The sequence below is a fragment of the Atheta coriaria genome, unplaced genomic scaffold, assembly GCF_025399875.1.
Source record: "Atheta coriaria isolate IRGN ID8LTWV9N9 unplaced genomic scaffold, Caltech_Dcor_3.1 hic_scaffold_9_pilon, whole genome shotgun sequence".
Lineage (NCBI taxonomy): Eukaryota > Metazoa > Arthropoda > Insecta > Coleoptera > Staphylinidae > Dalotia > Dalotia coriaria.
In genome coordinates this window covers 6563579-6575745 of record NW_027045451.1, presented here as the reverse complement: position 1 = coordinate 6575745, position 12167 = coordinate 6563579, and the positions used below count along the sequence as shown (strand labels likewise).

The following is a 12167-nucleotide window of genomic DNA, read 5'->3' as shown; positions in this document are numbered from 1 at the left end:
TTGATGCAAATTAATTGTGCAAATCAACACAAAATGACTGTTTGCAAGTTCTCTGTTAATGAGAATGTGAAATATTTTAATATTTATGGTTAATATTACCGAATTGTAATTAACAAGGCTATACACAAATATAATTACCAAAAACAAATCGAAATGCGTTTAGAATTACGTTTAAAACTATTTTGAAACTTAATGTTTGACAATGTGGTGGCAGCACCGGTTGTGATCTACTTACAGTAGTCTTTATTATCTTGACACCACCCACACAAATGCAAACATCACGCCGATAAAATGTCAACAACGTCAGATGAAATCATGACGTGTAAGGTTATATTTCCCGACTCGTACGATTCGTAGGAGAAACATCAACTTCGAATATTTATGACAACAGCAAAGCTCGCATAACGATTTCATATGAGATCAAGAAACAGGTAATTACCCACGTAAAATCCAACACCGACACGTTTTATTAATTTACACCGGGTATTTTCAGCTTGAAATGGGAATTGCAGTCACCAAGCAGACTGAGCTGAACAGCAATGAGTTTGTTCTGAAATTTATTGGGAAGGAGTTTATTTCACCAAATGATCCCTTTTGGAATTCGTTTCTTACATTTAATATCACTGTTCCACAGACCAGGTGAGTTAAAGTTGATTTAGAAATTTTCTTTTTAACATTAAAACAAATTTTATGAATTTCTAGCAATGAACAACTCTTTTTGGAAACTAAAATTGAGCCTCTGCTGCAGCAACTTATCAATAACAACTTGCAGTCAAGAAATATCAGTTCTTTAATACAAGTGTTCTTAGTGAGAGCATCAGAGCTATTGGCTGCAACAACTACAGACAAGTAAATATTAGTAATATTATCATAACTATATGAAATAAGTATTTTTATCTTTGCAGTAATCTATTTAGTTGGCAGACACTCAATGCTCTGTTTATCATAAGATGTATACTAAAATATCTAACAGAGATGGTTCCAGAAGAGCAGTTAATGCAACACATTGAGACTGGTCCGGAAAATAATGTTGTTAAGCTGGAAACACTGTTGGGATCTTTGTTTGGCATTGTGGTGGATGTACCACTTAAAGATTTCACTTATGCCATTCACCTGGAAGCAATAACAACAATTCTGGTTCTGTTATCAATTGAAATTCATTCTAATCAAAGACCAGACCAATCAAACATCTTTAGGTAAAAATATTTTAAGTCAATGTTTTCGAAAATTTCAAATAACATGTTTGGTTAATATGTTTAGATTAATAATGAAAGGAAGGCATTCAATCCATGCTCCATTATTTGTCAAGAGTTTACTTCAAAATTTTATTGAGCAAAAGAAGCAACCACCTGGTGATGGTCATGGCAGCAGTATTGTGCTAGGCCTGGCTACAGAAATATGGTCTATTTTGACATTTACTAGAAAACCAGCAAATAGTGAAACTATCGAAGGAGTTGAAGTGGAAACAAGTCCATTGGGCATGCACAGTTTATTGCTAATTTTAGTACTGGCGAATCACTGCTCGATACAGCCGAATCCTTATCGCCAATGTTTATTTTCATGTGTGAATAGTCAAGGTAATTTTTTTTAAAGATTCGTACTTATCATTTGATAATTTTTGTTTTATTATGTTTAGATAATAATCCAATTGCTCCAACACAAGATACCGGAGTGTTTCGGGTGGAATATAGTCAATTATTTAGTGTGTTGTGCAAAAAGGCTTCTGGAGATGTTGCTACATTGTTGTTATATTTATTGCTTCATCGAAATGCTGGTTTCAAGGCACATTTATTAAATAGAGCCGATTTAAATCAACTGGTAAGCATAAATACTGTTTATATATATATTTAAGATTTCAAAACACTGCTATTTTTATCACGTATTTATTGTTTTTAGGTGATTCCGATTTTAAAAACATTATATCATGCACCAGACAGTAATTCACATCATATCTACATGTCATTGATTATTTTGTTGATTCTAAGTGAAGATGAAAGTTTTAATCGCTCTATTCATCAGAGTGTGAGTAATTTAGTTTATTATATATTTATTGGCAATTTATTAATTTCGATTTCATTTACCAATAGAAATTGAAAAATGTCACGTGGTACACTGAACGTGTCCTCTCCGAAGTGTCCTTGGGTGGCCTACTGGTATTAGTAGTTATAAGAACAATTCAGTACAATATGCTGAAGATGAAAGACAAATACCTGCACACAAATTGCCTCGCCGCTCTTGCAAACATGTCATCGCAGTTCCGAGACCTTCATCCCTATGTATGCCAAAGATTAGTTTCACTTTTTGAAACGCTCGCTAAACGTTATCAACGTTTCAAAGCGGAGGTGGAGATACAACTACAAGATGCTAACTCAGTGCAAGTACAGATTGCCGATGGACAAGAAGTTCCAGATGCCGAGCAGTACATGTACGTTCTTGAGGAAGTCCTGCGCATGGTTTTGGAGATTTTTAATTCGGCGTTGACGCACCAACTGCATAACAACCCAAATCTGGTGTATACATTGCTCTATAAAAAGGATGTTTTCAAGCAATTCAAGACCAATCCAGCTTTCTCTGATATCGTACACAATATTGAGATTATCATCGAGTACTTTTCTGATTTGTTGAGTAGTAAAATGCAACATCAGGAGGTGGATGCACATATTGTGCTGAATGTTATTTGCCAAGGAGCTAGGCATTGGCCTAAGGATAAGTTAACAGTAAGTTAAACGTTAGCAAACAGTAGATGTTAGTATTATTTAATGATTATGAATTGGTTTAGAAATTTCCGGATTTAAAGTTCAAATATGTTGAAGAGGAGCAGCCTGAAGAGTTTTTCATTCCATACATATGGGCACTAGTCAACCAGCAAAGTAATGTTCATTGGAGCAGCGATACGTCGGGAATTTTAACGGTGGCTTGTTAATGATTTTAATTTGCTTGAATTGGCCCATGTATAATATGCTTTATTTAATTATTCTGTCTTGTAAATTTTAACAATGATGTCTCAAAATGATGCATATGTAACTATTGTGCTTTAATTACTTTATATAGTATTTATGTACATATTTTTATAAAGAATTTGAGTTCAATAATGTAATAAACATGTTTAGAAATATTTCAGTAATATGGATATTTTTTAAACATTGCCTTGCGTGCAAAACATTGTATTTCGTGAAGTCATTCAAAAGAGTGACTCGCATGTATTTAATTAAACCTTTACAAAACCGTTTCATTTACGAACGCATTCTATATGTATGCAAAAGATTTAAAATTGAGCCCACATTAATTAGTTAACATTTTGCAATATTTATTTCTATTGGCAGGATTGATTGCAGGAAAACGAAGCTTCTGATACCATTGTCGGTAAACTGTATACCCAATATAGGCAACTTTTCTACCTCTGTTAACCTCGAACTTTACAGGCCCGATTGCTGTATTAATTTTAGGTGATATATTTGAACAACAAAGATTTATTGAATTAAAATAACTAAGTATGTTAATTGATCTATAATATAATGAAACATTAAATATTGAACTACTTTATTCTTTAGATATGAGGCTCACAGCATTATTAGCATGGAGAAAAGCTTCATCAGAACCAGTTCCATTCCAAGAGCGATTGCCACTGAAACTAAAACCCACAGTATCTGGAAAAGGAGACAAAGTATCAGAAGTCTGTTGTATTCAAGAAATGTCTGTAATGCTGGCTTGTTTTAAAACATATGAATTTAACCAAGCACTATGTTCCAAAGAGATTGACAGCTTCAAGAATTGCTATGCTAAGCATATGAATACCAAACAAGTTAAAAAAGAACAAGCTGAAAAGGGTATTCTAACTCCTGGAGAAAAAAAATTGTCTTACAAACAAGTCAATATTCTTTTAAAAAGATATCCTAATCATAAGTGATATAATTAACTTAATTATGTAGTTTGATTGTAATATATTGTGTATCTAAAAACTAGTCCAGAGTTTTTTAAGTGCCTAGTTTCAAGGGATTAAGTCAATCTAAATTATGTTTTGATTTTCATAGAATTTTACAAGTAGATTATTAAGTGAATGATTTCAATCATTCAATTAATGACTAGCAAATCACTGCAGTCTAATTAATCATCTGGTTTCCGGTCACGATTTATTATTCATAGTTCGATAAATGCCAAATGTAAAAAAACTATTCGTAAAGTTTTTGAACCGTCTCGAAACTGAAAAAAGATTGGATTTTTAGCGAAAATAAATATGATTTGTTTTCGTTACGAAAATATGCGAGGTGCAAATATAGCAGTTTCTTTTGTTGACATTGGCAGTGTTTAATTAAAAAGAATTAAGGAGGAAAGCATATGAACCCTAATAACGTCACATGAATTATGGTCTGAACAATAAGGTCTTTCTTCATTAGTAATATTTATGGCGATTTATATTAAATGTAACCCAATAAGGTAAACAAAACTGATGAAGTCATAACAACATCAAACCGTTTCACATATTTTCCACTGCGTATGAGACTATGTGACCGCCGCCTCTCGGCTTTAAAAATAGCCTATGCTTCATGATATTCTAGAAATAACTGAAAATATGCGCCTTCAGTATAAATGCAGGTGTGCATTACTTGACCAGCTCAGTTCCTCTCGTTCCACTGAAACACTCCACAACTAAGTTTTTCTTCAAAAGCACAAAGTAAGAAAATGTAATTAATATGTTTAATTAGTATTAAAACAATTTTCTTAGAATGTCTATGGTACCCATGCTTTTCCGTGACTGGTGGGATGACTACGAGTTCTCCAGACCATCCCGCCTTTTCGACCAACGCTTTGGCACTGGTCTGAAAATGGACGACCTCATGAGCAGCATGTCCATGCGCCCAACCACCAGCAGGTACTACCGCCCATGGAGGAACACCGAACTGGCTCGTCAAGACTCAGGTTCTACTCTGACATCTGACAAGGATAACTTCCGTGTTATTCTCGACGTGCAACAATTCACGCCCGAAGAAGTAACCGTCAAAATCACCAACAATTGTATTGTAGTAGAAGGCAAACATGAAGAGAAACAGGACGAGCATGGATTTATTTCGAGGCACTTCATTAGAAGGTATATGTTACCAGTAGATCATGAAGCTAAGGACGTGTGCTCCACTTTGTCTTCGGACGGAATCTTGACCATCACCGCACCGAAGAAAGCCCCACAAAAGGAACAAGGTGAAAGAATTGTTCCAATTAAACCAACTGGACCTCAAAAGAGCACTGTCACCCCAATGGACAACCCCTCTCCACATGCTTCTACTCCTCAACCTACTGTTGAACAACCCAACTAAGGAAAACATAAAAGAAATCTCATGAAGAAAGCTTATGTTATTTGTTGCTTAAGTATTCACTTGTTTCATTATTTATATTGACTTGTTTTTTTAATGAATTTTTAAATAAAGCGCTCTAAACGTCAAATTTGTCATTCATTCAACGTCTACAAGGTTTTACCAAAGAAAATATAATTCAAACCTTATAAAAATATTTATATTTCAAAATGTCTGATAATATTGAAAACAATATCAGCAATCAAGCTTTAGAAAATCAAATGAATATTGGTACAATGGGTAATTTACAACGTTCCATCAATCGCAGCTTAGAAATAGCGCAAAGCAGCGAAAGATCCTATATACCAGGTGAAACCAAATCGACAAATCATTTGATCTTCGAAATGAACGAATTTTATTTGGAAATGGCGCAGAAAATCAACGAGTTAAAACTGAATAGATATGATAGTTACGTAAATGAAGACGAAGATGAAGACGTGGAAGATACGGACAGCGTGTTATATGAAGTTGTGTCTGCGATTCGCAAGAAGCGAAACAATCCGGAAATGAAGAAACAGATTGAGACAGTTTTAAAGTTAGATCAAATGATGGAGGACTCTTACAAGACATTACAAGTAAGCCTTTTCCCAAGCATTATTTAATTATTACTTGCACTAGACACTCTACTGTTACTATGCAAGTGTTAAAGATATTTTTAGCAAGTTGTAAACTCCTTTCTGTTGTCCTTGCTTGTTGACATTGAAAAATATTCAATTTTTAGAAAGAACGTATGGAAAGACAACTTGTCCAAAAACAATTGTGTGAAATAATTGACAGGGAAGATGATAAATATGCAAAAACAAAAATTTTTCGAGATCTGTGTAGTTATGAGGATAATGGATTAAATGCCTCAACCTCTTCTGAAACCATCACAAATCAAAAGGAATATGAATCAGACGGTAATACTGAGCATGAAACTAGTCTATTAGAATGTGACTCAAACAAGGATAAATTTATAAAAAGAAATATTCAGGTAGGTAACCATAACAAACTTATTGATCAAACTTAAAGCTTTGCACCTCGCTATGTTTCGTGTTCTATGATTCAGCGGGCTAAAAATACTCCAACGATGTCTAATCCTGCCTACTGTCTAACCGACGAAGAAAAAGTGAAATTGGATAAATTGTTGATCGATTTAGGTGCGTATTTTATTTATTTATCCATTTATTCTGTAATATTTATTTTAAAATGTGTTTTTAGATAAAACCCCCGAAAGTGATGGCACCGATGATACAAAATTGTTAGGTAGTGAGAAGAAAGTCGATAGCCTTCTAGAAATTGACGATACAACGTCGATTTATCCGTTTTCGTTAAGCGAAGAAGATCAAACGCGAATGCGAGAGCTGGAGAGCGAATTAGAGAATTTATCTGAAGTGTCACTGCTGCCGAGCAAACAAAAGCCGGTGCATGATGGGAAGCCGTGGCAAAATGAAGACCGTCTGAAACAAATCGACGCAAAGCTTGAAAAACTTCAAAGTGAACGAGAGTCGTTCACTTTCAAGCCGACAGAAGTCGTACTTCCTCAGGTTTCTCAGGATAACAGCAGTTGGGAAGACGCCTCGGATGTAACGTCCACTAACAACGACGATACCGCTAATGATGTAGAATCGATTCCTTTCGATTCGATTCGAGAGCGCAGCCAAGAAATGCTCGCGCGGATCGCCAGAATCATGCAGACTACATCTGCTGAATATTCGGATCATGAGCACGATGAGCCCGAGCGCGATTAATTGTTATTATCTGCCAAATATTTAGACATGTGCGTGAAGGTTGCGAGCCGGAATAAATTCGATTTGTTTCTTTAATAGAGTCGGCCCCAACGCACAATACTTCAATAATACGCTGATTTATGATCCCACTAATCTCTCGCAGGTTTGTGTGTGGGCTGCAGTCATTCAGCACCCGGTTAATGCCCGGGTTGTATTTGCGCACTTGTCGTGAGATGTGAGCTTTGGTGCTGAATCCTTCTTAAATCTTCGCAGTGGGATGAAATTAACTTTTGCTTTGTTCGTCGGGTATACGCACCCCATTCCGCATGCGTTTCAAACCTTCGAATGCCCGTCGCGCAATTGCTGAATATATTTATTACCCGCGCCAAAGGGCGCACTTATGGTGGGTGCGCGCTCACCAAATTGCTATTATTCGACCCCTGCACTTATTTCGTTTTATATGCGGTGGCGGGGGCGAAATTTGTATGCGGTGGTGCGTGCGTATGCCATTTAATCTCTATTTGTCGCTTTTAATATTATTTGCTAAACGGTAAGCGTTATTACCAGACCACGAAATGAGTTATTATCGGGTTATTCAAAATTTAATTCAATTTTATCATATCTACCTTAATATTTTGCAGAGAAGCATTTGATTGGTTTGAATAATTGCGACCAAATAAAACCATAAATTATATCTATCTTTTGATGTCAAAAAATGTGTTTAACTGTGGTTATGCAATGTTGGTTGCATATCTTGTTGATTTTGGAACAAAAGCGCTTTAAAAATGTTATAAAATAAAAAATAAAGTATTTTATAGTGTATGGAATTATTTACAAACTTGATTACCAATGGCGAACGCAATTAAAATTTCTCTGTGCAAATATTCTTGTTTTTCTCAAAAAAAAAAGCTCAATCAATGTGGGCATCTGCACAATCGGAAATCCTTCAAATATTTTTTTCCTACGCGCGGCATGCTACACGCATTTATTTATGAAGGTAGGTATACGATACGCATTTGCAGATGATTTGTGAAATATTCACAATAGGGGTGGTTATGTACTTGTATGCTGTGCGAGAATGTGATATAAATACATAAAGCACTATGCTTGTGTAGACACGTTTTCCAGGTGGCGATGGTCGCTCACTGTCGGTCCTCTCGGCCGCCGAAGCGCGGGCATAGTGGTAGTAGGTATATTTGCGCGGGGAGGAGCGGCGAGAGAGAGTGGCGGTCGGGGATGTTAAGGGATGCGATGAAAAATATTATACGTAAGTTGTGCGATGTGCTGTGCCTTGCTTGCGCTCGGGCCGGCTGATAAAATCAATTGTAGAAACAGGATTTCAGCGGGCGCCGCCGTGCGTAAAAAGGGGATGAAAATAAGGGCGTGCGCTTTTAGGCGGAGCGTCAGGCCGCCTCCTACCCTCTACACCGCTTTGTTTTCACACAAACCTACCCGGAAATGTGCGGTGGCTTGAACCATCATTGTTCTTGCCATCAAAATATTGGTATAACAAGTCCAGATACCGTCGGCGAAGCACCAGAGCGTCGGGCGCTCTTTCGTCGTGTTCTCGCGTCACATTGTCATTCTCTCGACGCCTGCAATAACTCTCCTCCACCGTCGGCGAGCACCACGACAGCACCGAGCGGCGACAGCGAGTGTAGTTAGCACCACCAGCATCGAGTGCAGGTGATAAACAACCAACGCCGAAAAGCAAACAAGCCGATAGGAAAATTTTTCAATGGAGTCTGCCGGCATCTCGTGAAAACCCAGAAATAAAAAGCATTTCGGGAAAATTAGTGAATTGCCTCCGTACGCTACTAACAGGCGTTTGTGTTTGGACGATTGTCACGATAAGGAGCTCATATCAAAACGTTTCAACGCGAATCGTTTTTGTGTAATAATATAATTACGAACATATTGAAATCCGTTAAGTGTAAACATGTGTTTTAGTCGGTTGTGATAACGTGCGCGCGTTGTATCGACACAACTGAAATTAATCTGCAAGCTAAACTAACATTTTCGTGCATTACGAACTAAATAAATACTCAATGTTAATGATGGATGACTCGGTTCGCCTTTTGGGCGCTAACGCTGACGATTTACTCTTGGACGCAACACGCTACCCGCATCCTGAAAGCCCGTTGGATCTTCGCGGCACCTCTGAGACACACGACACCAAATCCGAGACAGATGAAGAAGCATACAGCAGTAAGTCAAAGAAATCAAGTCCACAAGTCATCAAACCGCCATATTCATACATCGCATTGATAACAATGGCGATCCTACAGTCTCCGCACAAGAAGCTCACATTAAGCGGCATCTGTGAGTTCATCATGTCACGTTTTCAATATTACCGAGATAAATTCCCCGCGTGGCAAAACTCAATCAGGCACAATCTATCACTGAATGATTGTTTTATTAAAATCCCTCGTGAGCCTGGTAATCCTGGAAAAGGCAACTACTGGACTCTAGATCCTCTTGCTGAAGATATGTTCGACAATGGAAGTTTTCTCAGGCGTCGGAAGCGTTATAAACGTCCATCGCCGAATTTAATGTATAGAGAACACCATGCAATGGTCGCATCACTACTCAACCAGCAAGAAAATTATCAACATGGACTTTTTGGTCATCCGAGCATGCCACATCCATACGCATATTTACCAACATTAGCTAACAACGCTTTGCCGTCGCTTATGCCACCAATGGATCTCTCTCGATTGGGTCTGGGACATCTTGGACACATCATCAGCCAGCAGCCGACGCTCTGTAAACCTGTGCCCGTACAACCATCACTAAACTCCAACTCAGATCGTGATAGTGATGACTATCTACCAAACACTGAACGGGAGATACACAAGAAAACAAACGGTTTCTCAATTGATTCAATCATCGGCAGTACGACAAGCAGTAAGCAAAAAATTGAACCGTCGGATGAAGATTGCAGTCGGTTACTGGCGGCACGTGCGAGCGGTGCATTACATAATCAACTATCAGCGTTTTCTCCACTTTCAAACTCCGAGGATTGGACGAGGTGAAGAATGTATTAATCGAAATGCAGCTGAATTTGTCTTAGACATTGAGAGTCATAACAAAATATTCGAAATACAGAATTAAGTAAATTATTAATGATAAGTCCACGTAAATATAATAAAAAACAAGTCACCGATTCCGTTGCAATATTAGAGCTGATAGCTGATACATTAACAATTTCGCTACAAGTAGAACAAGTAGAAGACGTAGATAAACGTTATAAGCAAATCAAACTGTAATAATATTTTGGTATATCATGTCGATAATTATAATAACATATATAAATGATCTTAGCTCTAAAAGTGTAGAAAATGTATAGTAAATGTTCATTTTGAATGCAATATTTCGTATTCAAATGGAAATGCCTCATTTTCAAGGCGATATATGTACCGTGTACAATCATGCAATGTAATCGTGTTTTTGTTGTAATTTTATTTTATGCTTTTCATCACTGAACAAACATTATTACATTTGTAGTTTAAATATGATATATATGATCTTAATAGCGGTTGTAAAACATATGACATAAATCAACATGCACGACACAAGCATTTGTAACATTTAACACTAATTTCGTTTTTGTGTTTCTGTGAACGTACTGATTAGATACCTGAAATCTCTCGAGAAATGAAACTGACGCTTCGAGCACTTAAAAATTAAATGTAATCCCATTCATAAATGATTACCTAAATTGTTGCATGTGGATGTGGCACGCATTGCAACATTGTTCAACATGTGCATATGTAATACTCAGTATTTATTTAATTCGCTTGTAGGTATGAATTTTTTTTCAAACAGCAGGTTGGATTGCTGTAGGTTTTATTATTGTTTGTTGTCAAATAATTAATTAACGCATTTGTAATGATGATGACACGTTTAATTTTGTGTATAAAATGAAAATTATTAATTATAGCGATAGTGTAAAGTCTAATAAATTATTAATTGTGCAATTAAATTAATTAATCCTAATAAATTCATTTATTCGAACAATATTATGTTTTCTATATTTACCTGATAGCAATTATCAAACAAATTTTATTATCAATAAATGATTATCTATAAAATCTTCATAATTTTATACCCACGACAAAGAGGAATTAAACTGCAAGCACCGAATTGGTTTTAATTTCATAAACTTTCATCAATAAAGACAATTATCGTTTTTCGTCTCTTGCGGTAAGTTTTAACATACCTATCATAAGATAAAATAACATTTCTAATAATTTCACGTTTAATTTGTAATTGTAATAATTTGCTTTGTAATCATAAAATTTAACAACGTGATGATTACTCATCTATTTGATTATTTACAGGCCTTGGTTATGTATACAAAAAAGTGGGTTTCTTGGTTGTATCTCATATGTTCATCAAAAATTAATCACACAATTCCGTAATTGTAGTTGTTTAGCTTAATGCGTGTTATCTGTGAAACAACAATAACATTTGTGCACGATAATGCTGTAAAACAGACAGTTAAAGTGAAAAGTTTAAACACGACTCTGTCGTAAAAAGTGTAAATGCAATTAGAATGATAAATCATGATAACACATTGTAATTGTGTTCTAAATGTAACATTATTGTACTTAATTATTTCATAATGTAAGTTTAATTAAACAGAAATGAAACATTTTCAGGACTGACGCACAAGTTAAGTTAATTTATTAGAATTATTTAATTTATTAATAATGTCTGCACGTTGGGTATATTTTAATGTTGTTTTCTAATCCTATCAATATAAATTAATAAATTTAACAGGTTTTACATTAGAGCATAAATTAATTAGTTAATATTTGACCAAAAATCAATTTCAAAAATTATTTTAATAAATACGGTACTGTTTAATCAAACGCGTAATGTAATCATTTTAGTACAAATGTTCTGAAGCAGCAAATAATTTATAACAATGTTATTGTAATTTGAAATGGAAAATTTCACTCATTTCGGATGTATTAATAATAATAATAGAATAAAACACATCTTAAAATTAGTAAATAAGTTGTGAACAAACGCCAAACTACTTTTTCATTTATATGCAGTAGGTAAGAATAACCACAATATTCAAATAATAGTTTTATTATTACTG

General features: G+C 35.5%; 5 protein-coding genes across 5 annotated transcripts; all 5 read left to right on the top strand.

Annotated features, from left to right (window-relative positions):
- The first annotated feature begins 265 nt into the window (after positions 1 to 265).
- On the top strand, positions 266 to 3115 carry LOC135798169 (dymeclin). The gene is made up of 9 exons (XM_065310920.1): positions 266 to 431; positions 494 to 639; positions 703 to 849; positions 906 to 1196; positions 1261 to 1577; positions 1637 to 1818; positions 1897 to 2022; positions 2088 to 2717; positions 2780 to 3115. Exons 2-9 carry the CDS (start codon positions 500 to 502, stop codon positions 2921 to 2923), a joined length of 1977 nt encoding a protein of 658 aa, XP_065166992.1. The 5' UTR covers positions 266 to 431; positions 494 to 499; the 3' UTR covers positions 2924 to 3115.
- A 233-nt stretch (positions 3116 to 3348) lies between these two features.
- On the top strand, positions 3349 to 3962 carry LOC135798171 (small ribosomal subunit protein mS37). The gene is made up of 2 exons (XM_065310922.1): positions 3349 to 3491; positions 3552 to 3962. The coding sequence occupies exon 2, from the start codon at positions 3554 to 3556 to the stop codon at positions 3905 to 3907; it is 354 nt and encodes a 117-aa protein (XP_065166994.1). The 5' UTR covers positions 3349 to 3491; positions 3552 to 3553; the 3' UTR covers positions 3908 to 3962.
- A 583-nt stretch (positions 3963 to 4545) lies between these two features.
- On the top strand, positions 4546 to 5436 carry LOC135798390 (protein lethal(2)essential for life-like). Its single transcript, XM_065311231.1, has 2 exons — positions 4546 to 4672; positions 4724 to 5436. Exon 2 carries the CDS (start codon positions 4725 to 4727, stop codon positions 5307 to 5309), a length of 585 nt encoding a protein of 194 aa, XP_065167303.1. The 5' UTR covers positions 4546 to 4672; position 4724; the 3' UTR covers positions 5310 to 5436.
- A 79-nt stretch (positions 5437 to 5515) lies between these two features.
- LOC135798388 (uncharacterized) lies at positions 5516 to 7150 on the top strand. Its single transcript, XM_065311228.1, has 4 exons — positions 5516 to 5920; positions 6067 to 6318; positions 6394 to 6484; positions 6546 to 7150. The coding sequence occupies exons 1-4, from the start codon at positions 5516 to 5518 to the stop codon at positions 7073 to 7075; spliced, it is 1278 nt and encodes a 425-aa protein (XP_065167300.1). The 3' UTR covers positions 7076 to 7150.
- A 1384-nt stretch (positions 7151 to 8534) lies between these two features.
- LOC135798389 (forkhead box protein D5-A-like) lies at positions 8535 to 11074 on the top strand. Its single transcript, XM_065311230.1, has one exon. The coding sequence runs from the start codon at positions 9103 to 9105 to the stop codon at positions 10087 to 10089; it is 987 nt and encodes a 328-aa protein (XP_065167302.1). The 5' UTR covers positions 8535 to 9102; the 3' UTR covers positions 10090 to 11074.
- The last annotated feature ends 1093 nt before the right edge of the window (positions 11075 to 12167 follow it).